Raw genomic sequence first — 24943 nt, 5'->3', positions numbered from 1 at the left:
CACTGGGGGTCACCCACCAAGGGAGAGATGCCAATCTCTGCTTCCTTATCCCGGAGGACCCTGACACTCCAGACTTAACGAGCACCCCAAGTAGAGTCAAAAGAGGCTTTTGCTGCTGCCGCCTCCGTCCCAGGTCCTCGGCAGAGGTTTTGACAAATTAAGATCAGTCCGATGGGAATTGTTCTCATTTAGACAGCGAAGGAGCCCAGCCTCCTGCCATGGAGCTGCCCTGTGCCAGTTACTCTGAGCGAAAGACCTTGAGGGAAATAAGAAAGTGACCCTTCACAATGTAGTCCACCCTCTCTTCTAGTTCCTTCCTCACCTGGCTGCGGAATGTATCTGCCAAAACACACCTGTAATTTTATCACTGTGCTGCCATGCCCTACAAAGGCTAAACTTTACAGCACAGCATTCAGGGCCCCTGATGACTGGATGGCAGCCTCTGTTTCTTAGTTGGTCTCTTGGAATCATGCTCTGGCCACACTCGACTACTGTGTGTTCTGCAGAGGCCTTGTTCTGGAAGGTTCTTACGCTGTACTTCTTGCTGATCTGTCTGTCCTGAATACCCTCCCCTCTGACTTCTGCCCTTCCCCCCATTTGTCTGGCAAACAAACTCCTGCCCATCCTCCAGGCCCAGTTAAGATGTGGCTGCTCTGTAAAGATCCCAGTGCCTGTGGGCCGTGGTAGTGGGTCCCTTCTCTGTCAGCTCCCTCCACACTGTCATGGCCAGGGGTAACTCTTAACGCTCAGAGAGCTGCTGTTCCACCACCTCAGCCCATCTGAGCCCAGCGCCTGCCGAGGCCCCAGAAGCCACTCCCTTAGGACTGTTGAATGAAGGAAGGAATGAATGAATGACACATTTCCTGAAGGTAATTTGACTGTAAGTGGAGTTTGTTCATTGTCAAGTTGGATTGGTTCTTTTTGTTATTATTTTGTTTTGATTGGTGATGGTTATGGCTAAACACCTTTCTTATAAAATAGATTTGAGAACCCCTAGTTCTCATGTTTTATGGCATTGTTGCTGCTATCGCGTTTGTTTTGTTCTTGGGGAAAGAAAAAGATATTTGTTAGTTAAGGAGCCGTCAAATTGCTTAAGCCTTTTCACAGAATAGGGAAAAAGGTATTCTGTGCTGGTATTTATTTTCATAGAATGGTGGTATCGCAGTCATCTATCGTACTGCAGGGCTCTTCTTCCAAATGGGGTGAAAATGGTTTGCTTATTAAGCACGAAGTCTTCCTGCATTTTCCCCATCCCGCTGTCTCCTTAGAAGGATAGTGCCATCGTTAAATGTGGCTCGTTCCACCCACCCCCTGGCACTGCGCTATCCTAGTTGACAGTGGCACCTGCTGCTAGTTGCCTTAAGCTGGACGTGAGGGACAGTGGTAATTATTTGGGGCAGTCTCCTCTCTGTTTCTCCTGCTACAAGACTGCGAGTCCTTCGAATGCAGGGACCACTGTGACTTTTAGTCCTTTGATCCCAGTGGCTTGATCAGAGCCTGCCACAGACGAGGTGCCGAATTAACAGTTCTTGAGTGAAGGAAAGAAGGGGGCCCAGTCCCTGTTTCCTGGCTCCTTGGTTCTACATAGTGAGAGCTTCTCAGTTGAAAAAGCTGTGGGCCGCTAGGTACCACACTGGCACAGGAGGCCTCGTCATCCCAAAGGGTTTAAAATACACCCTAGACCTTTCTGACCGCGGTAAAATACGGATATGTGGTTATGATTTACGTTGAAATAACCGTAAGATGCCCTCCTGAGTACATGCTCTAATTAAAAACCAACTGATTAAGTCGGAAACATTTCCCCTTTCCAGTAAGTAATCAGCTTGTGTATCATTGGCTCTCTTTTCCTTGGAGAAGAGGTTTAAGGTGACACTCTGGAAATCAGAATGAACCTCTGAGATTCTTTTCTACTAGATCAGAGGATTTTCTTTGTGGAGGCATAATAAACTATACAGAAGTGCACACTTAAAACATAAGGCCTTTCTCTCCAGGCAGCTGTTTCTCTTACCAAGTGGTGGGTCATCTGATCCCATTTCTACCCAGGGCCAGCTGTGCTTTGAAGGTTGCTGGTTTTCAGCCCATCATTTGAACATATCACTTTATTATGGTGATGTCCTTAAGAATGGAAACTTTGGACTACTTTCTCTGTCTCAAGGGAGATTTGAAAAGGGTAAAACATATTAGTCTGAAAGATAGTGGTTTCTTCTAATGTTGGGTAGGTCATGAAATAACAGACAGGAAGACTGGACAACCTGACAGCACCTTCTGGATTGGTCAGTGTAGTTGAAGTGAACTACCAGAATCTTAGTGCATCTTACTGTCAGTTCTGAAGGATAATGTGAGAATTCCCTAAGGTATTCTGAGGAAAGCCTGGTGACCTACATAAATGCTAGTCTGAAAGCTGTTCCCATGGTCCAGCAAGGTAAGAAGTACTTGGTGTAAAGAGTTCTCTGAGACCTTAACGTGGCCACGGGGCCCGACTACATCTAGGAGGGCGCCCTGCCGATAGTGGAGCCCTTCCCTCTTGAGGCACCTGGCAAACCCACTTTAGAAAGAACTGCCTAATCCCATGGCCAGGTATGTGACCCTGAGTTATTTATTACGCCTACAAGTTAGGACAGAAGGTCAAAACTTTGTCATGTTCCATTTTTCTTAAAAAATAAAAAACATTGGTACTTTTGCAACATGTACTCTCACCGTACTTACTTGGTCCTTCAAGAATATACTCTTATTATTTATGACCCGGTCCTCTTTTCCCAGCTGGACTGGAGGCTTGGTGAAGGCAGAATCTTGTCTTTTACCGCGTTGGACCCGCAGCCCGTAACAGTGTGCCGTACATATAAAAGCTCAGTGGATTTTGCCAGTGACTGACGGTGGTGGGGGTGGTGGAGGAGGAAAAAGTGATACTGGGTCCATAGCAGTGATTTCATCTTTTATTTTTTAATTTCAGCTTTATTAAGGTATAATTGACATAAAATTGTAAGACATTTAAAGTATACATTGTGGTAATTTGATATATATATGTATCTGTGTGTACACACACACACACACACACACACACACACACACGCATTGTGAAAGGATCCCTGCCCATCTGTTAATAACACACCCATCACCTCACATATTTATCTTTTTTTGGTGAGAACATTGAAGTTCTACTCAGCAAATTTCAGTTTTATCATTACAGTGTTATCAACTCTCGAGAGCATGGTGTACACGAGGTCCTCAGATTTTGTTCATTTCACTGTAGTCTGTGCCCTCTTACCAGCCTCTCCCCATTTACCCCTCCCTTGGCTTTGTCTTTTTCACTCCCCAAAACGGGCCTTTCTCATGTCTGCAGAAGGGGTGAGCACGCTGACCTGAGGGCCACTGCAGCCCTTTGCCTGCTTTTGTATAGCGCTCGAGCTAAGCACAGGTTCTATATTTTTAAAGGTTTGTAAAAAACAAACTAATGCAAAACAAACACGAGCGAAAGAAGACTATGAGATAGAGGTCACATGTGGCTCAGAAAGCCTGAGACACTTACCGTCTGGCCCTTTACAGGAAAGCGTGCCGACCCCTGGCTTAGGATAGGCTCTCCGAGGTGCAGGGCCTTTTTTTATGCTGTTTGTTCTTTGCATCCGTCCTGGGCTGATATGCATCGCCCTGTGCAGGGCAGGCTCACGGCTTGTACCGCAGGTGACCCACCACAGTGCTTTGACCCCACCTGGACTGGTCTGTGCCCTGTTCAGGAGATGAGTCCACTGGTTAAATGGCAATGTCACATTGCTATAAATGGTTCTAAATGCGTGCTCTTTTCATTTTGGTGCATAGCTCGTAGCAGACCAGTAACACACAGTTCTTGGTCTGGTTCGTGGCCCACACTTTGAGTAGCACTGGCCTGAAAACCACCTTTGTGTAGTACATGCCCAGTAAATCCCTGCAGGGAGTGATGGGAGATGGTGCAGATGGGTTCATCAAGGTAGCGTGAGACAGTCCTGCTCCACGGGGGTACAGAGCATCTGTGCCCACGTGCATGCCTGAGCCCGAAAGCCACTTTTGAAGTTACAGTACTATAGTATTATGTGGCAAGTATATCTTCTTTTCCCCTAGAGTCTTTATTGGGGGCAGAAAAGAAGGATAAGAATTACACTTGAACCTGGAATTTGAATTACTTTTCTCTAATATTTGTATTGGGCTTTAGTTAAGGTTTGCAAAGAATTACTCCCATATATTTTCTTGTTTCAAAACTGACAAATCTGTTTTTCTCCTCTTTTCTATGTCCTCCTGTTCTTCTAAAATTTTAAACAGAACCCCAAGGTTTTTCAAATAAGGGACTTGGAAGCAGATGTTGGCCAGGTGGAAACTGTGTTGATGGCAGTTATGAAATGCTCCGCCTTCAGTGAGAGACATTTATTTAAATAAATCATGGGGCATAAACTGATCTTTCTGATGACTTTTTAAAAATGGCTTTTTTCAAATTGCCTTCAACTAGATAATTTGTAATTTTCCCTGAGGGATTTCAAGTAGACATTCTGTGCATAATTAGATCTGTTTTTATCACTTAAAAAAAAAAATCACTCAACTTTGTCTAAGTCTGCTGCATTGCAGTCTTTTGTTCATTTTAAATCGCACACTGACACATTAGCATATTTTGGACACAAAGGATGACAGACATTAAAGCAGCCTTGTATTTAAAAGTCAATTAAGCCCTTCCCCTTCGTGAACAATTCATGCACAAGTCTTGCCGCCTGGTGTGGGGCAGAGTAAGTTGGGTGTGTGCAGTGATGGGGCTGGTTTCCCTGCACAGCTCAGAGTTGGTGGAGCTGGGAGGGCTGGCTCAGCACGGGGAGTCAGTCGGAGCCCCAGCAGGGAGAGAGCACATGCCTGTGGGGAGGCCTGGGGGGCTGGTTCTATACAGAGGGATTGATCAGACAAGTACATATATCAAGATAGCGGAAGCCAGGATTCTCACTATTGGAAAAGTGAGAGGGGAAAAGCCAGAATGAGCCCTGTGGTGTTGGACTGGAATGGCAGATGCTGGTGTGAACGCATGGTTTGCAGTTTACGTAGACAGACAGAAATAAATGTGGTTGTAAATGTGTATGTCTGTATAGGTACTCAAGTGAATACACGAGTTTTCTAGCACTGTCTACTGAGAGGGCCTGGAAGCAGTGACACCCGAGAGCAATAACCATACTTAGCACTCAGATCGTGGCTTCTAAACAGCAATTTCAGCTGCCAGGAACCATGACTCCTTGGAGAAATGGCTGATTCTGAGGCCCAGAAAGTGTAAAATGAGCCTGAAACGTTGTGTTTTTTTTTTGTACCAGAAAACGAGTAAGGGCTCAGAGAATGATGGGGACATGGGAAAAGAACACAAGCCATTTTGCAGGGGCTTCTCCTGGCCAAACTGGAGACCATTTGAACATTGAAATAAATGGTAGCAAACGATAGCCTACTGAATAAAATAGGACATCATGAGTCCATCTAGATAGGAATAAATAAATGAATAAATGGGAAGTTTGAAATTGATAGATAGCGTCAGCGCACTCCCTGCCCCAGTCCTGATTCATTACAAAGGGGGAAAGAGGAACTTTACGGGGGAGAAGCCTGGCCGCCACCACTGTGATGGAGTGGCCACAGGGAATTCACGCACAACCTGACAGGATGCCAGGGAAAGCATGTGCATAGAATATCCTTTCTGCCCTCTGTACCTGTCAGAACCGTGCTCCTCTTTCAAGATCTTGCCTAAGTGACACCTACCTGTGACACCCCCAATAATTTCTACACTCTGGCTTAATCGTAGGAAGAATTTGTAAAGTACGTACATTTTACTTGGTACTTTTTTTTGCTCTACTATTTTATTTAGTCTTGCAACAACTTTTGAGTGGTAGATATATTATTGGAAGGCTACTGGAAGCCAGGTTCCTCATTGTCACAGAGGTGGAAGAGGGAATACCAGAATGAAGCCATGTTTTTTTCATGTGTGAGGCTCATTTTTTATGTCTGTACCTCTGATGCATTTGAAGTTTATCTTGGTGCACAGCATAAGGAAACACTTGTATCCTTTTCCCATGTAACTGCCTGTTTATCCTGGTCTCACTTGTCAAACTTTTATCTTATACGAAAATCTATATATGATTGAGTCTTTCTGAATTTTCTGTTCTGTTTCATTGGTCTGTCAATCTTTTTATACCCTAATATCACACTTTCTTTTTAAGGGTTTTCCTGGCTATTCTCCTCCACCCCCTAGCACATTTTGTTATAAACATTTACAAACATACATCACAGTTTAATTTGACAGTGAACACCCATATACCTACCACCTAAATTTGAGCATTTACATTTTACTGTTCCTTCCTGCTGTCACATATCTATCCTGTATGTTCATTTAGCCCTGCAGACATCAGTTTTCTTCCCCTGAAATACTTCAGCATGCAAATCATTAACTAGAGGTTTTGTTTACAGTTTTTCTGACCATTCTTGCATGTTTCCACATGAATTTCATAACTGACTTGTCTGACTTCAGGATGGGGTCACATTACATTTATAAATTAACTTAGGGAGAACTCACATCTTTATGATATTTTTCTATCCAAAAACATAATACATCTTCTAATTACTGTGTTTCCCTGAAAATAAGACCTAGCCAGACAATCAGCTCTAATGCATCTTTTGGAGCAAAAATTAATATAAGACCCGGTATTATGTTATGTTATGTTATGTTATGTTATGTTATGTTATGTTATGTTATGTTATATAAGACCGGGTCTTATAGTAAAATAAGACCAGGTCTTATATTAATTTTTGCTCCAAAAGACACATTAGAGCTGATTATCCAGCTGGGTCTTATTTTCAGGGAAACACAGTAGTTACAGTATTTTTTTTTATATATCTTTTAAGAACATCTTTCAGTTTTTCACATATGGGTTTTGGTTTTGTTAAGTTTGGTTTTGTTAAGTTTGCTGCAGGTTTTATTGGTAATGTTTTATCTTTTGTTTTGGCTACCGCAAATGGATTTCCTCTTTCATTATATCTTCTCACTGTAAACCAGGTACTTTCTGATGAACATTTAGGTCATTTTTTTTGTCATAAGCATGCCGTCTAGGGATGGGCGGCATTAAATAAACTTATCCGTATGAAGTCCTTAGAAAAATGCCTGGTACACAATGAGCCGTCAATAAATGTCAGCTGGCATTAATAGCGCCCTCATATGTATTTGCATTGTTCTTTTTATTCATAACCTCTCTGCCTACTTCTGTGGACTATACGTATATGTTTTAGGACCCTGCCTATAATTTTCATAGCGCTGTGTGGATTCCCGTAAAGCCATTACAAGGCCTGTTTTTTCATAACCAAATTTTCTCTCTCTCACTAGCCTTTTACTGACAGTTATAAAGCATCCATTCATTTAACTTATATTTATTAAACACTGCATGCCAGGTGTGCATCGGGCACCTAGGGCTACATAGCAGACAGTGTGCACTGCCCTGGAGCAAGACAGGAAGCACGAACTAGTACGGTCAGTGCAGGCTGTGGTGGCAGCGGGAGGCAGACAGGTGCTGTGGGCACAGTAACGGAAGGAGGCCTTTTTTTATAGGAAAGTGGGAGAAGGCCTCTCTGAAGGTGAGACTGAGCCTAGCCCTGCAGGTGGAACGGAATTCAGCAGTGGGAGGAGGCCCGAGGCAATGCCAAGAGCAGAAGCCTGAGTTCCTGAGACAAGTCGGTTCCATCCAGGGGTTGTTTAAAGACTTGTATATTTAAACTATTTTAAGATGCTACTTATGTATGTTATGTAATGGACGCATGCGCGCACGTGCGCACATGTGTGTGTTTGTGTTCATTTAGCAACACTGGCACTGGTGTAAAACAACCAGCGTCCTGGATTTGTTGAACTTGGAGCAGTCAGCTTTCGCTGCCCACGTGTTGGGTGTGGTATCAGCGTGTGGGACGGGTCCCTGCGTCCTTTCCTTCATCCCATGCTGACCGCACTGTCCCCCGTGCACTGTGGGGGTGGGGCGGTGCGCAGTCCCTGCCCTGCAGACAGTGCCACCAGCACCTTATACCAAGTGCCCCACTAGAGGTGTGGCAGGATGGTCAGGGGGCCCAGAGGCAGCAACTCCGCCCCCCAGTAGAGGGCCCAGAACAAGCGTGCGAGGTCCCAGGCGACTCCCTTCTGTCGTCATACGGAATCCTGTTGCCTAAGTAAGTTATATGATTGCTAATTATTTGTGTTTAGATCTAAGCTGGAACCAGAACCAAATACAAAGTCAAGAGAATCTGTGTCTTCTGAGCAAGTTTCGCGGGATCCTGCAAAAGACTCTGAAGAAAAACCCGTCACTGAAGAATATCCAGGTATGAATTAAAGTCCAAATCTGGCCTTGCATCTTTTCCTTATGACATGTTGGTAAAACAAAGCAGAAAAAGAAGGCACACGGTCCCAGATCTCTTATGGTGTTTGTACTCACATAAAGCCAAGGAAACACAGATGTGGCAGCCTTTTTTCCTGTCACAGTTGGGTCTTAATGACTGCCGCTGAGGCAGGGTGGGGGGGCAAGATGGGGGTGCAGAGTCGGAGCGCTCCCCCAGTCACCTGGCAACCGGCAGGGTCCAGACAGAAGGGCCTGACGTCGCTATGCACCAGCGAGGCGGGCACAGGAGACCTAGAATCAGGAGGAAATGGCGGAGATCACTGCTCCGGGAGTCTTGCGTCTTGCATGTCGGCCTTAGGAAAAGTAGGGTGCTGCCCCAGTGATATCGGGGCGCTGTCAGCAGTGACCCTGCGTGGAGCTGACAGCCCGCCTTGGGGTGGAGTGTGCGATGTCAGTGGCCTCCAGCAGCCAGTTGAGCTAAGAGGACACTGCCATTCCGGTTCTGTATGCTGCCTGTGTATATGCTCGAGGGCCCGTGGCTTCCAACAGCTCCTGACACACAGTGGACGCTTAGTGAACAAGGGTCTCCCTCAAGTCTGGAAACATCAGGAACACGCGTGTTGTCACGGACCTCTTTCCTGTGTGTCCGGCCGGTGTGGCCACCACGCATAGGCTGGGGGGTGGGGTGGGGGCGCTGTTGTAAATGCACAAAGCCAGGCGGGTGGTGTGCTGAGGCTGCCTTCTGTGTCATGACATCATGACAGTGGTTCTCAGTCCCACAGGTGTCCTGAGTTTTCACAGACATCTTAGCCACCCGTACGGCCTCTTTCTCAGAGGAGCCTTGTGAAAGGGTCCAAGAGGCTGGGTAACGTGGGGGTGTGTGCTGCCTCTCCATCTGATTTATTCCCTGCATTTTACAAGGGAGGGAATTCAGAACACATCCTGGTTTTGTAAACCTGTAAGATGCCAGAGGCCCTTCCCGTCGATGAAAACCACTTCAGTGGGGAAGGGCAAGCAGGCTGACGTTTAGTGAGCCCCTCACTGTGCTGGGCATATGCTGGGGTGTCAGCAGATGCAGTCTTACTGAGGTGTTACTCTAATCATTTTGTGTGTAAGGAAACAGCTGTTCAGAGCCAAACAAGAAAGGGGGGGGCACTGGGGTTGCAGGTGGGACACTGTCTTTGTCGAGCCTGAGCCCATCCCCCCGGTGGCTGCCTGCCTCCCAGAGGCCCTGCACACCTCCTCTCTCCACTGGTCCCTAATGAGGGAGACCCCAACATTACCCGTGAAGTAATGGGGCTCTGCATTTCCTAAGACATTGAGATAGCATATCTAAATTCACCCGTGCCATATACAGCACATCCATCCATCCATCCGTCCATCCATCCATCCATCCATCCAAGAAATATCATTAGGGCTGATGAGCGTGGGGAGAAGTCAGTGTGGATATTGGGGCCGAGCTGAGGGTCAGTTTGGGGAGAGATCTGGCCAGTCTGCCCTTGCTGGGCCTGAGCCCACACTGCGTGCTGGGGACACGGTCGTGGGTAGAAAACTCATTACCTGCAGCCTGGTGGGGAAACAGATGTTAGTGGGATAGTTACATAAATGGGTGTGCAATCCCTGTGTGCTGTGAAACACAAGGCCTAGTACTAGGAGACATTCGGCCTGCCAGAGAGCTGGGAGACTTTCACGTTTCAGTATATCCAAGATAGATACACAGATGGCTGTAAGCACATGAGATGCTCAGCTCATAAGAAATCAGGGAAACGCAAATACAAACTGTGATGAGATACTGCTGCACATGCACTAGAATAGGCAGGAAGAAAAAGGCAGGTAACAACACATGTTGGCGAGGATGTGGGGAAATCAGAACCCTCACACAGGTAGGAGCTGTCCAGGCAAAGGACAGGCCAGTGCAAAGGCCTGGGAGGGAGAGATGAGCTTGGCATACTCAGACACACGTGCACGCACACGTGCACACACACACGTGCCCACGCACACACAAGAGGAGGCACGCATGAGAGTGGCGTAAGAAGAGACTGGAGGTGCAGGCAGAGCCTGATCCTACAGGGCTTTATAGGCTGTGGTGAAGGCTTGGCTTTGATTCTGCGTGTAGTGAGAAGCCCCTGGAAGATTTTAAGCTGAGAGGGACAAGGTCTGGCTCTCTGACTGCTGTGTGGAGTTGGAGGGGAGTGAGGAAAAGTGGAAGCAGGTGGGCTTGTCAGGCATCTGTCGCAGTGAGTGGTCCAGACCAGGACAACTGCATCTGTCATCAGGGACACAGCGGGGGGGATGGAGGGAAGTGCTCAAAGCCCAGCCATAGCCACAGCCTCCAGGGAGGTGGTGAGAGGAGCAGGACTAAGGGCAACCAAGGGTGACTTCCAGGTTTGGGGCATGCGCAGCTGGGTGGGCTGAGATGAGGACGGTGGAAGGAAGATGGGGTCTGGCAACAGGGCTGGGTGAAGCAGGCAGTGAATGGAACTGAAATGCTGGTCTACATGTGTTAGGTTTCAGGCGCCTGCTGGATGTCCAGGCGGAAACAGTGGGTCAGTTGTTGGAGTGAGCCTAGGGCTCGGGGCAGATCTCAGGGCTGCAGACCTCAGGGCTGGAGTCACGGGAGAGCAGCCGTTGGGAGCCAGGGGCCTGCAGCATCGCTAAGGAGTGCATGGGGCGAGGGGAGAGGCCTGTGCCCACCCCACTTCCTGTTGCGACCCGTTTGCTGGGCCTTTGACAGGTCACCTCTATCAGACCTCGAGGTTGGTGGGGTCCAGTAGGAGACAGGGCTCTCGGGGGGAGGAGCGAAAGTGCAGAGGCTTACCCGAAGAGTGTCCTGAGGGAAACTGCATCCATCCCTAAAGGTGCCCTAGCCTGTCTTCTGTAAATGTGGCTTTATGTATAAATTATATATTACTTTTATTTGTGTGTGCATATTTATTATATAAAAATTATAGATACGTGTCTTTTATAAATATGAAAACAGTTCTGGCATAAATAGCCATACAGCCATTTTTTTAAACACTTGGGACAAGGTCATGGAGTTTTTTGTGACGATGTATCCCAAATAACCATGCCCTGTACACACGGTCTGCCTGACCTCCTTCCTCTAATCGGTGTTATCAGTGTGTTCTTTTCCCTTATCAGCCTCAGAGCAAAAGCCCTGGGCTTTTGCCCATCTCCAACGGCTGAGATCGGCTATGGGAAATTTACCGAGATGGAGGAAGAAAAGACAAAGCAGATTGGCCTTTGGGTACTTGACCCCCCACACACACACAAGCCAGAGGCACTGCTGAGACCCCGACACAAAGTCACCTTTAGGAGCTGAGAGCACGTTGCCATCTCCACTCCCCTGCCCCCACCTACACAGTCCTGGGTGGCACGGCCCTTTCTAGGAGCTGGTGCCATGGGTGTGCATCTGGATAAGCCGTCACGTGGTTTTGTGACCATGGCCAAAAAGTTGTCCAGATTAAAATGTTCGTACACCGCCAGCCAGGTGTCTGTGCGAGAGCACCCCACATGAACACAGTACGGCCGGGCACAACATCCCATCATGCCAGTAACAAGCCAACAGAACTGAAGGCTTATCAGGGGCGTTACGGCTACATAATGAATAGTGTGTCCTTACAATGGAACAGTATGCAGCGAGCGAGGTGCCCTGTGCGGCCCGCCCAGCACAGGGTGACCGCCGAGATAGTTAAGCCATAAAAGCAAGTTTTCGAACAGTGTTACCCCTGAAATCCTTGAGCAAAACAAACCACACACAGAACTATGGATCATATTTGGGGTGGGGTGAGGGGAGGCAGGTGGTTGCGTATGTTCGTGAAGGTGCTTGGCTGAAGTCCGTGAGGTACAAAGTAACGTGGTTACTTCCCAGAGAGGGATGGGATTAGGGAGCAGTATTTTCTGTATCGTTTACATACGTATAACTTGTTTTTACAATGAAAATACCCATATAGTTTGCAATCTTCACAAAATAGGGGGAGGGTGTATGTGGGTGTGTGTTCCGAGGTAAAATACACATGAAGGCTGGTCATGAAGAGCGTCCATTGGTTTGCAACCACTGCTGAAGTCACTGCAGTACTGAGAGTGTGCATAGGTCCCCTCCCACTACACACGCACACGTCTGTGCACTCACAAATGTACACACATGCACACGCTGGTCTTCACATGTAGAAGAATCGTGCTGCCATCCCTGAGTATTGGCCAACAGATAAAATAGTCAAATGCAGACAAAGCTATGAGAGCTTCGTGTTTTATCACGTACCTGCATCCTCAGCCCGCCTGCCCTAAAATGAGTGTTTTGCCTTCTGTTGATTGATTCATTGATTTTTCTTTTAACAGAAAAGATTCCGGCCGAGGCACACCTGGAACTGGGAAGCTGGGGGGATGGCAGAGTTGAAGATGAACTATCCCCCGAAGAGATACAGATGGTAAGGTTACTGTCTGCCTACTCATTTATTTGTAACTCGTTTTAGTGAGAATGTTTCACTGAGTCGGGGGTCGTCCTAAGTGAGTGCCCTGGCCCTGATTTTCATACCGAGTTTTTAAAATTATAGATAAACATTTTGGATATGATTGTCCCACCAGATTTCCTAATTCTTGGTGTGCTTTTCATGTATTTTAAATTTGAAGCAGCATAATTAAGGAAGAAATTGACTGGGAATAATTTTACTAATATTAGGTATCTTTTTAGCGGCAGCAAAATGGTCTTCTAGACTAAATGGTTTTATAATTGCTGTGCTGGTGCTTTTTGCTTGAATTGCTGGTGTTATGGTGATGTGAGCAGTGTGTACATAAGGCTAAAAAATGCAGAGTAACGCCTGAACTGCTCCTCGCAGCTCCTGTTAGCTACCTGTCCTCTAGTTGCCGGTTGCCGTGGCCCATCATCTCCAGGTGAGTTTCAAAAGGAAACTGTCAGGTTTGGCAGGAGCCCCTGCTGGCTCGTTCAGGGCAGTATCTGTGCAGCTTGTCTAGATATGGGCCTGTCACAGTGGCTGGGGACAGACGTTTCCTAGAGCTGCCCTTGCATGACACTGTCCTTTACCTATAGAGCTGAGAAACTGGCTCCCACACAGATTTCCGGGGGGCTGGACCCAACCAGTGACACCTTGAATTTGCAGCCGTTCACAGGAGACAAAACTTTTTCATGCTCATTTTCTCCACGGTACTCACTAATCACACTAAGAGGTGGTGGGGCGTTGCCATCTTTTGTAACGTTGGCAGACAGTACAGTGTTATACCCAAGGTCCCATAGTTGGTAAGAGGTAGACCTTCCTAATAATCAGTTGGTGGATTTCCAGCCCCGTCTCCTGATGAAAGTCAGAGGGAGACAGCCTTGAGCCAGGGCTCAGCCGACTGAGAAAGGGATCCAGTGTTCTCCCCGCCGTGAGCCTCACAGACCAAGGACTCTTCCTCTTCACCGTTGTCGTCATGTCTTGGAGGAATCACATGTTAGCCCTCAGACACGCCCTCCCTGGCCACCCCCGCTGAAGTGGTGCCCAGCCACACTGACCCGTGCCCCACCTTCCCTCATCCCTCCACGAGAACACAGGTGCCATGAGCATGGGGACTTTTCTGCTCCCATCGCAGAATTCCCAGAGCCTAGAACAGCGTCGGTTACTGTTTGTTGAATGGATGAGTGACTTTGAGGAGTATAAAGTAATAGCTGTAGGTTGTTTTAAGTGGGAGAGCAGGATCATCAGGAATATTCTGTCTAGTTCTAAGTTACTGCTATTAGTGTTTGTACTCACGAATGCCTTCTTTATGCCAAGCCTTTTATGTGTCGTCTCGTGTCATCTTCATAACAATCCAGTGAAGTAGCAATTATCTCTCTTAGGCAGTTGCAGAAAATAAGGAACAAAACCTCCAAAGCCCTCCCAAGGTTCCCAAGGTCACAGAGCCAGACTGTAGAGCAACTGAGCCACGCTCTGCCCCAAGCCCTGGCTCCAATCCTGGGCTTTGTCACCGTATCACAGCTCACATGAGTCCCCGGTGGCATCTGGTGGTCAGGGTGAGTGTAGCCTGCCCAGGAGCTGTGTGACAAACTGGTGTGGGCAGCCTGGCAGAGGAGTCAGCCAGCCACTCGGGACCCATGGAGTGGTACTGCCCGCAGGTCTGCAGGCCAGGCCCTGCAGGGGTGGCTGGGGGCTGCCAAAGGCAGAGAATTGGCTCCATTCCTCTTCCTCTCCAGACTTCCTGTTTCTTCTCCAAGCCACCTCATAGTGGGGCTAGCCCCTGAGTGAGCTGACCCAGGGGTGCACGCATCAGGGCACCAGCACACAGTGGGCGCTTGTAATTGTGTTCCTTTGGCCTTTCTTTTTCCGAGTGACAGAGTAGCAAAGAGTGGCAAAGGTGAGCTGTGCCCTGTATAGGGTGAGGAGACTGGGCAGTGCCTGGGCTCCTTGGTCATAGTTGCGTGTGTGCAGGGGAGGGCTGTGGTGCCTGCTGCCCCTGCAGCAGGCTCAAAGGTCACGTGGGGTGGCAGCTGCTACTCAGTTGAGATTCATAGTTTATACAGTTCGGTTTCACAAATCTTTATCCACCCAGATGAGTGGTGTCCCCTTTAAAATCTGCCCCTTAGAAACTCGAAACTGATTCCAAACTACTAGCCTGACTTTCCTAGGACTTGCTTTGGGGGGCGGGGGGAGGCTCCCTCAGAGCCTGTGGTACGATCTTTGGAATAATGAGCAGGGCTCGCTCTGTCTTTTGTGGACAAGAATGATCCTGAGCTCAAAAGTACCTCGGACGCCTTGGAGTGGCCTGCCAGGCCCCGCCTCCCTGCAGGCTCCGCCCCTGTTCCAGATGCAGTCTGACCTTGAGCCCATGTTCAGTGCATGGCAGACCCAGCAGGCGGGGCCCAGAGGGCAGCTGGAGGAGACGCAGCCTGGGCTCCAGGTGGCTGCCACCGCCCGTCCAGCAGGGAGATGGCGAGGGCTTGGCCAGAGAGCGGCAGTGCAGGCAGAGATGGGAGCTGTGCTGGGGCGGCAGACTGGCCGTGTGGTCACTGGAGGGCAGGAGGCTGTGTGGAAAGTGTGAGGAAAAAGCCTGGAGCTGTTACTCGGCTAAACGGCGCTGGGGGTCAGGAGAAGGGAGGCAGACAGACGGTGGGCAGGCTGGGGTGGTCCAGCAGGGGACGAATTTCACTGGACAGGTGTGAGTCTCAGGTGCCCAGGGACATCTGTGGCGGTGTCTGGTGGGCACTGGGATCCGGAGTTCCGGCTGGAGATGCGAATGTGGGAGACGTCTTACTGCTGGCCTTTGAAACAGCGTGGACAGGGGAGAGAAGAGAGGGACCAAGGACATCACCCCGGGACACTCCACTGGAGGGCAGGCCGAGGCGGAGAGGCCAACTCATGGAGCAGAGAGCAGTTAGAGCTGCTCCTTCTTATAGACAGATGATGGCAGAAGTTTCCTAAAATCTCATCGTTTTTCAATTTATACAAAATAATTTTGTAATGAAAACGATGAGTCATGTTCCCCCAAATAAGGAAACATGGCCACATGTCTGTGTGGGAGATAAAAATGTGTCTAGCACAGTCTCTTCATTAGGAATGAATGCATGTGTGTTTAGGCAGAATTTACTTTTGTTTGGGACTCTTTATAACACACTGCACTGCTCTTTGCAAAGGAAACAGCTAGAATAATAATAGTCTGCCTTTCTCCTGTAGGCAGCGGTGAGCCGCAGGGCTTTGTTTACCTCCGCAGACGTGTGGCCTAGAAGCCTCTGCGTGGGTGTGTGGAGGGTGGGCCAGAGAGGAAGGCTGGTGCGAGTGCATCTGTGACCAGCTGATGTGGGCTCCCAGGAGGGGAGGTGACGGGACATGGGCTCTGGGACGAGGCAAAGTCAGTTATGAGTCCTCTTTGTATCACTTACTGTCTGTATAATTTGGGGTAAGAAAATTAGCCTCACTGAGCTTGAATTTGGTAACAACCCACAGAACTGTTGGGAGCGCAGGAAAGTGTGGACAGGCACCCACCGGCCGCACACCAAATCCTGGCCCCTCCCCCGGACACACTGGCCCGTGCGTGCCCTGCCGCTGTTGCGGCACACGCCCGGATGTGGCTTAGCTAATGCCGATGACAAATACCCGGCCATCTCCTCAGGCTCTCCTTCCCATAATGACTTGATTGCTGCACCTCACGTCATCTCACTGTGCTGTCCTAACTGAGTCACCGTCTGAAAGCACGCCAGTGGCCATTATTTCGGCCTTGCCGTGTCAGTGACTGACGTGGTCGGGACCAGCCAGACCTCCCTCATTTTCATTGTGTCACCGCCAGTGGGTTGGGCAAAAGGGCTGCACTGTTCAGTACTTTTATGACGAGCTGTTTAACGTCCAGTTAACTTCTTTCTTAATTGGGAATAACAGCCAAGCACCACCACATCTTATAGTCTGACTAACCCGAATCTTATATAAAAAAACCTAACTATGAAAGTGAAGAGAAAGAAATACTACACTGTTGGTATTGAATTGGAAAGTGTTGTAGCAAATTGTGGTCGTAATTCATAATCACTGTTTTGGAAGTTTTCCTCGGGGTAAAATAAAGAATTAAGCCCTATAATAGCAATTTAATTCATTATTTCACCCATAGGAGCAGTTGTTACAGGTTCCAAAATGGCTGCAGAGTATTCTATGATTTCCACGATAAATTTCCATTTATAACCCAGGATGCAGGTATGCGATGCCTCCGAGTGATCTAAGCAGGCGTTCTGTGGTCAGGCTGGGCGGCCACATTGTTTCCCATGTTACGGGGAGAAAAGGCCCCCTTTCCAAGCCCACGTGCACGTTACTTGCCTCCAGCGAAACCACCTGCAGTTATTGACGTGTTCCTTGGGATGATTTTTAAGGACTTGAATGTGACTTCTGTTCTGAAATATACATGAAAGGTGTCCTTAGCCTTTGTCCCTGAGGTGGCCCTGGAAGCACCAGGTGGCTGGCTGGCAGGGCTTGCCATCTGTGGCCACCACTAGCTCACGCACTGAGAACGCGAGAATTGACAGAATCCTGGGGCCACACAGGCGAGAGCTGGAGTCTAGACCCTGGGGAGGGTCCAGGTTCATAGGCGGGGCTCAAGGTCAGGGTCACAGAGCCCCGAGTGTGGAGATGTTCGGCGCAGAACTAGCACGTGTGGAAGAGCCCAGAGGGCCTGGGCTGGGGGCTTCTGAGCAGGGGCAGCAGGCTTTCTAGGGCAGCCCTGTGGCCACCTGCCCCGTGGGTTCCAGCCCCAGGGGTTCCCAGGTTTCTGGTTCATTAGCTGCTCTTGGCCCTTTGCAATGCAAATACTTCTTCTGGCCTCATTTTGTACTCCAAGGAGTGAGTTCCTTTTTAAAACTGTGGTAAAGAGGATCAGGTTAGAAAAGGATTTCTGTAACAATGTATTTGCAATGTGGATTTGTATCCTTCACACCAGATTATAAACCCATTTGGGGGGGCCTTATATGAAAGGCTAAGTGACTTTAAGTGGAATAAGGCAGTTAAATAATATTGCCTAACACACGTAACACCGTGTGCCAGGTACCGCTCTGAGCACCTGAGTGGCTATTAGTTTATGCCACCCCGGGGTGGGGACTGTTGCCGGCCCCGTTTGCAGAGAGCTTCCCGGTGCTGGACGGGTGAACACGATGCCTGCCGCTTTGGCTGGGGCATCCGTCTGCGCTGAGGGAAAGCGCTGTCCTTTTGGTGTGAGGCCTACACAGCAGCATGGGCCGTGGGAGGGAGCCCAGAACAGCGGCTGGCTGCTGTCATGCCTGTGGGGCCTGCTTGCCTGCCTTACCCTTCTTCTAGACCGCTCTGCCCCCTTTTCAATGACTGACACGGATGGATGAAGTGTTTCGTAGCCTGGGCCAGGTTTGCCTTCCCGCCACGTCCCTCTGTCCCTGGTGCTGGCTGTGGATGCCACACCTTTCATTCAGCATCGCACCTTGTGACGTCCTTGTCTGTGTAGGGATAGACGCCAGCAGCCGCAGCTGCCATTGAGCCCTAGAAGATGACGCTGTGTGCACATTTCTTGTGGTTGAGAGAGGGAAGGGGCCTTCAAAGCATTTAGTGATTCATTTGCGTATCTGGAATCAGGCTCCCAGAGTAAATAATAGCAATTAACATTTAGTAATCACCGACTGTGTGCTGTGCACTTAAATAATCTACTTATGTGTATTAGTACATAGCTTACTCCTAACAATGCTATTAAGTACTAGCCCCATTTTAGTGATGAAGACAGAGGCACAGAGAGGTTAAGTTCCACCCAAAGTCACACAGCTTAGATGGTGAAGGAGCCATCCCTCCCACCCTCAGGATCAGGCAAGAAAGGATAAGAGTCACCACATCAGTTCACAAAGAGAAAGCGACAGGCCACATAGGCCAGTGACTTGTCCAGGGTCACCCAGGGAGTCCCCACAAGGCCCCTGCATAGCCACCACCTGCCCCAGCCACCTGCCATTTGTTTGGCTGCTCCCTGTCTCACTCTGCAGAGGAGAGGTGAGGTTTAAAGCTTTGCCTTAAAGATCAGAAACCATCTGAAGGCTGCTGCAGGTGGACGGCAGCAGCCTGGCCGTCACCTAAGCTGCTGCCTTGCCCTTGGCTGTGGGAAACAGGTTTTTTTTGTGTGTTTTTTTTAAAGATTTTATTGGGGAAGAGGAACAGGACTTTATTGGGGAACAATGTGTACGTCCAGGATTTTTTTTTTCCAAGTCAAGTTGTTGTCCTTTCAGTCTTAGTTGTGGAGGGCGCAGCTCAACTCCAGGTCCAGTTGCCATTGCTAGTTGCAGGGGGCGCAGCCCACTATCCCTTGGGGGAGTCGCACGAGTCTTACTGGCAACCTTGTAGTTGAGAGCCCGTGCTCCAAATGAGCCATCGGGGAGGCAGCTCAGCTCAAGGTGCCGTGTTCAATCTTAGTTGCAGGGGGCAGAGCCCACCATCCTTTGCGGGACTCGAGGAGTTGAACTGGCAACCTTGTGGTTGAGAGCCCACTGGCCCATGTGGGAATCGAACTGGCAGCCTTCGGAGTTAGGAGCTCGGAGCTCCAACTGCCTGAACCACCTGGCCGGCCAGGTTTTGTCTTTAACCCTCAGTCTCATTGTAACCCCTGCCCAGAGCAGGGAGGGCCTGGGGGTTAGCCTCCTGGCCCCTGGCCAGCCTCTGCGTGGCCTTAGCACTGCTCGGTCCCTAGAGGCATTTGTTTCTCCCACTTCCTCCAGGGCCCGGGTACTTCTCAGGTGGCACCAGGAACTGCGGCTTGAAGGAAATCAGCCTGTGAGCCTGGCCTGCTGCTGTTCACCTGAGGCCCTCGAGTACCAATTACTGAGAGGCCTAGAAGGAAGGGCAGCGTGAGGCCATGTGCCCTCAAGTTGGGGGGGAAACAAAAGAGCTTTGTTCCCAAGGAAGATTCCAGTCATAAAGCAGCTCAAACCCCTGGTTAATTTCCTCCAGCAACAGTTTCAAGGCATAAAAGGACTGTGGATTTAAAAGGACAGGGTCCTATTTTGTTGTTGGAAAAACCCAAAATGCCCCCTGCCAAAAAAAACAAACAAAAACACCTGAGTAGTTCCTGAGAGGGTTAGCCAGGGTAAATTAGCACCTACCTTCTGAAGTAATTGTATTTTTCCTTAAATACTAGACTCTTAAATACCGGTTGAGTTGACATTTAACAGAGCTGATACTTGCAGACTCAGAAGTGAAATCTTATTCTCTTACTAGCTTTTCTGATGCCTAATTAGACGGGCCATGCAGCGCTGTGTCAGCAGCCCCGAGGCAGCCTGCTGGGGCCGAGGTGGCACTCAGGGCACTGCCCCAGCTCTGCCGCCCTTCCGGAAGCTCTGCCACTCCACTGCTTTCCGACCCAGGAGGTCTGGGGCGGAGCAGAGGCCTCTGTGTTTTGTGGAGCAGCCAGGATTGAAGTGCCAGGCGCTCCCTGTGCGGGACTTGGTCCAGAGAAGACAGACCACCCCGCCCAGAAGGGAGGACAGGCGTGAGCGTGCGTGATGGAGTCAGGTGCCGTGGAGCGTTCAGACAGGGGCTGACAGAAAGTGACTGAATCTGCCCTCAAGGCCTCCTCACTAAGGTGCCCATGCTGAGGGCGGGGACCAGGGGCATTCCCCAGCCAGGGCTAAGTCCATGCCAGGCCGAGAGCCAGCCTGTGCAGGGGTGAGGCGGGGAGCGCATGCAACATCCACAGAGAGGCGGGCAGCGGCCAGAGCACAGACAACACTGTACCTCAGACCTGAGCTACATACAGGGCGGAGGCACAGGGCCAGCATGGACAGTGTGGCAGGACTTGCATTGTAGATCACTCTGACCAAGGAGCGGAGGACACGTGGAGGAGAGACTGAGGGCAGAATTCAGACGATAGCGAACGAATGAACACAGCCAGTGTGCCAGGTAAAACTGGCCGACAGGATGGGAGGGCGCCAGCCTGACGTGCCTGGAGGAGAGGGGCCGGAGGGAGATGAGAAGGGCTGTTCACGAGGCCCTGCCCAGGGAAGTGACGCCTCTCTGAGCCCCCACAAGAGGGCTGAGGGTGGGCAGGGCCGTGCAGGGGTGAAATGGGCCAGGTGGTCCTCCCGAGTTCCGGAACCATGTCCGTCTCCATTGGTGCTTTACTCAGCGAGTGACCAGCTCTTGAGTTGGACAGCGAAGCCGCTGGACAGCAAGGACTTGCTTCTTTGTCCCCCCGCCCCAGCGCCTGGCACGGGGAATGCCTCAGAATGTCTCTGTGGTGCAACTGCAGCTGTCGTAGGTGTGGGAGAAAGGATGTGTGTGAGGCTTTCTGTGCCAGAGGCAGAGAGCAAGGGCCCGGGGGAGCCCGGAGGAGGGTGTGGGCAGGATAACGGGCCACTCTCTCTAAGGCCCCGCCGCACTGACCCATCACCCTCCTCTGCATTCTCACACTCGCGGCCCACAAAGCCGGCTTGCACACTTGGAGCTCAAGCCCCAGGCTGCCCAGCTTTTCGGTGCATTTTTATTTTCTTCCTAAAGCGGGGATGTGTTCACACTTAGTGCTCAGGGTCTTCCAGCAATGCCGTGTCACCCCACGCATGGAGGACGGACCAGAGGTTTCTGGACAGGCGCCTTGCTGGACGCTTGCCTTTGCCTGCGTTGCTTTTCAGACGTGAGTTCAGCATGATGTCATCCTTACTGTGTGTGTCTCCTCGCAGTTTGAGCAAGAAAACCAGCGCCTGATTGGGGAGATGAACAGCCTGTTTGATGAAGTGAGGTATGTGCAGTCCCTTTGGGAGCTGAGGGCCCGGTCTGTAACTTTTCCGAAACTGGGGACTTGCTTCATTCACTTTGGTGCCCAGGCATCCACATCCGGCTGTTGGGCCAAATGCAGCCCCCACTGAGCCATTGCGGGGGGGCAGGGAAGTTGGCCGGATCACTAACCCCTCCACCTGGGGCTTGTGGGCGGGCACCTCCGCCTGCGGCTCCCGGGCTCCCATGTGCCACACCACCCAGAAGGCCAGTGAGTGACTGCAGGCTGCACCCGGTATAATTAGCACCACCACTTGGGGGGCTGTTAACATTTAATTCCTCTATGGTGAAATGGGGGGGCCTTGTGAAGGATGCTGCCTCCTGCAAATGGCTCCACTGGGGTCTCTGCTCCCTGTGACACACAAGGCAAGTGGCCGTGGTCACGCACGGGTACAAGCGCTGGCCCTGTGGTGGCGCACTCGGGGTCCTCTTTCCTGGGTGTGTCTGGAGCAGGCCGGCAGGAAGGCCCGGAACCCCTGTGCATTGTGGGCGCGTCCCCGGTGAAGTGAGTCCTGCCGCTGCCCTGAGTGCAGGAGTCTCCCTCGGACAGCCGCCCGGCCTCTCCCTGGCCCTGCCCTCAGGTGGCCTCCTCGTCCTCCCTGAGACAGCTCTGTCCCACACACTCCACCTCATTCTTGTCACCACATTTCCTCGCCTGTCCCTCACCTAGTCTGAGAGGCGTCTCGGTGCCCCTGACACAGCTGGGAACACGCCTGCTTCTCCTGGGCTGGGAGCTCGGCTCTGCCCACAGCCTCCTGCCACTTGTATCACTGCTCATGCTGGAATCGCAGTTGTTTTCAGCCTCCCTTTCTAGGCACCCACCACCCCAGCCGCCCTCAGGCTCATCCATGCTGCCCCTGACACGGAAAACTCCCTCACTCAGTGGCTAGACGCAGATGTATTTTCAAACACAGTCAGAGGACTTTTTTCCCTTCCTCTCTCACAGATGACATGGTGTCCTCTCCCTCTCATGCCTTCACTTAGAGACAGTTTCTTTAGACATGTGACAGTCCTGTTAAGATTACCAAGTACTAATGATTACTATGTAATCTGTTTTGTTTTTTTATGAAGGCAAATCGAAGGGAAAGTGGTTGAAATTTCTAGACTCCAAGAGATATTCACAGAGAAGGTTTTACAACAGGTAAGGAAAAAAAATGTTGTTTTATATTTTAGCTTTAAAAAGGACTACACTAAGATGTCAGGACGTTTCTCCTGATGTCTGCAGTTGTGCCCAGGCCTGGCGCTGTCGGCCAGTGTGCGTCTGGAGAGCTCCTGGGGGAAGCCTCTCACCCCTGGGGCGGCCTCTGCGTTGGGGGGCAGCGCTGCACATGGACCTGCGGCCGACACAGGGAGGAGGGCGCGTAGATCCCAGCTCCTGCAGGCCTCAGTGCGCTGGGTGGCCGCCGAGCCCCAGCTGCCCACCTGTGTGGACTGGCCCTGGCGGGCTGCAGGGCCGTGGCTGATGACCACACACGGACAGCGCCCGGCTGGTCCTGATGGGGAGGAGCCCCTCGGCCCTCACAGGAGCTCACACTCCACCCTCGCACGGTGCCTGCTCCCTGCCACCTCCTGCAGCGTCCTCAGGAATGCCACTGTTCTCCTAAGTGGGTTTGCAGTTCTGAAATTCTTCCAGCCAGTAACTGGCAAGTCTTTACAGGCCTGATCAATTCCCCTTTTGTTTTTAGCCTCCACAGACTGGAAGGGTTTGAAAGACAAACTCACTTCTCTGCGCTGTGTTAAACTGGGCTAGTTGGCTTTACTCCACTCACTAAACTCTGTGAACCACAGAGCCAAGGGGAATCACTGTAGGTCAGGTATGTGGAGCCCAACAGCTGTGTGGAAGTTCAGCTTCAAAAGAGTTGCCTTTCTTAACAGCACGTGGAAGGGGCTGTTCTAGCAGGTGTTCCGCTTAGCCTTCACTTAGGAGCCTGGTGGCCCTGAGGTCCGCCTGACGCCCAGGCACTTAAGGCATATGCCTCCCTCAGAGCACACGACTTGTTTCTAGAAGCAGCCGAGTTGGGTGGAGCACTCAGGGGCCAGTGGAGGCTGACAGGCCAGCTCCTGTCAGTATCCGACCTGGGCTCGCCATCACACATCATGTGACTTGGGGCGCTCCAGGGCCCCGTCCCCTCTGCAAAATGGGCCTATGTCTCCGCCGCATTTAGAGCTAGTGACGGGGAAGTGCCTGACAGACGCCTGGCACGCTGCGGGCGCTCAGTATGTGTGAGCTGTTACTTCTAGCTGTGGCTGTGACAGACCCGGATGTTTTCCTGGCACAGCCGGGAGCCGCTGGCAAAGGGAAGCCCAGCACCGTGTGTCGTGGGTGCCGTGAAATGCTCGGAGGTCCTGGTTGCCAGACCAGTGACAGTCATTTTACTTTTCTGACCTGGCTGGCGCTCCTACACTCGGCCCAGCTCCCACGGAGCACCGAGGGCCGTCAACAGTTGATTGTCTAAAACCTCACGGAGTGCACACTGCCCACCCCCACCCCTAAAGGAAGTGGGGGAGACACCGCTGCTGCTGAGACCGGCCTGGCCTTGTCACTGCCTGTGCAATGGCGGGCGCTTACTAGCCAGATGTTGTGTGTGTAAGAGCGGCCTCCCCTACTTCTTAAGCTTTCCAAGTGTTAGGAGTATTTTCTGCAAACATCCTGCATCCCATTTTGATATTTAGTTAGCCTTTTTTTAGAGCTACAGTGGCGAAACAGCACTTTTTTGAAGCCAGCGTTTATGTGTTTGAAAGCACATGCATTTGAAGCTTACGTCTCTGGACTTCATCAAAGAGATGAGACCCGAGTAGAAGCCCCTGGCGTGTGGTGGCTGCTCTGTCATCAGCAGCCCTTAGGTGTTTGTCCCTCACTGTCCTACGAGTGGCACAGGAGAGGTGGCAGGTCGGGGCCCAGGCACTGGGGTCCACTCCCAGTCCTGGCACTGGGTCGCTGTGTGACTTTGGGCAAGTTATTAACCTTCTCTGAGCCTTAAGTTTCCCGTTTGTAAAATGAGGGTGTTGCCTCCGTCGGGGTGCTGTGAAGATCCACGGGTTCCTGCGTGTAAAGGCCCAGCCCTTAGTAATCGCGTCTGCTGTCTGTATCACGATGTACGCTGGGGCGGGTGGGGGGCGGTGCTGGTGTTTATCTGCCGCCTTGTCTCCGCAGGAAGCCGAGATTGACAGCATTCACCAGTTAGTCGTAGGGGCAACTGAGAACATCAAGGAAGGCAATGAAGATATCAGAGAGGTGGGTGCTCGCGGGCCCGAGTCAGACTTGGCATTGAGCCCGGGCAGGAGTGCCAGCCCGAGAGCCTTGCCGGGGCCGAGCCTGTGGGCTGGCCCCACACCGTGTGCTACATGGTC

The 24943-nt window shown here is 50.7% G+C and overlaps 1 protein-coding gene across 3 annotated transcripts in view; it reads left to right on the top strand.

Moving 5' to 3' along the window:
• The window catches only part of STX18 (syntaxin 18), a 106889-nt gene that overhangs the window by 80518 nt on the left and 1428 nt on the right, over nt 1-24943 (top strand). For 2 of the 3 annotated variants that reach the window (XM_019716690.3, XM_019716689.3), the window contains exons 6-10: nt 8222-8337; nt 12693-12781; nt 21499-21557; nt 22664-22733; nt 24747-24827. In XM_019716690.3, coding sequence (XP_019572249.3) covers nt 8222-8337; nt 12693-12781; nt 21499-21557; nt 22664-22733; nt 24747-24827 — 415 coding nt within the window. Of the gene's footprint in view, nt 1-8221; nt 8338-12692; nt 12782-13189; nt 20723-21498; nt 21558-22663; nt 22734-24746; nt 24828-24943 lie in introns of those variants that run through there. The other variant, XM_088792913.1, reaches the window with a different exon arrangement.

Source organism: Rhinolophus sinicus, chromosome 1 (assembly GCF_057876585.1).
Source record: "Rhinolophus sinicus isolate RSI-liver-muscle chromosome 1, RSI-T2T, whole genome shotgun sequence".
Classification (NCBI taxonomy): domain Eukaryota; kingdom Metazoa; phylum Chordata; class Mammalia; order Chiroptera; family Rhinolophidae; genus Rhinolophus; species Rhinolophus sinicus.
The sequence above is the reverse complement of the archived record's forward strand: the minus strand, read 5'-3'. Positions and strand labels throughout refer to the sequence as shown.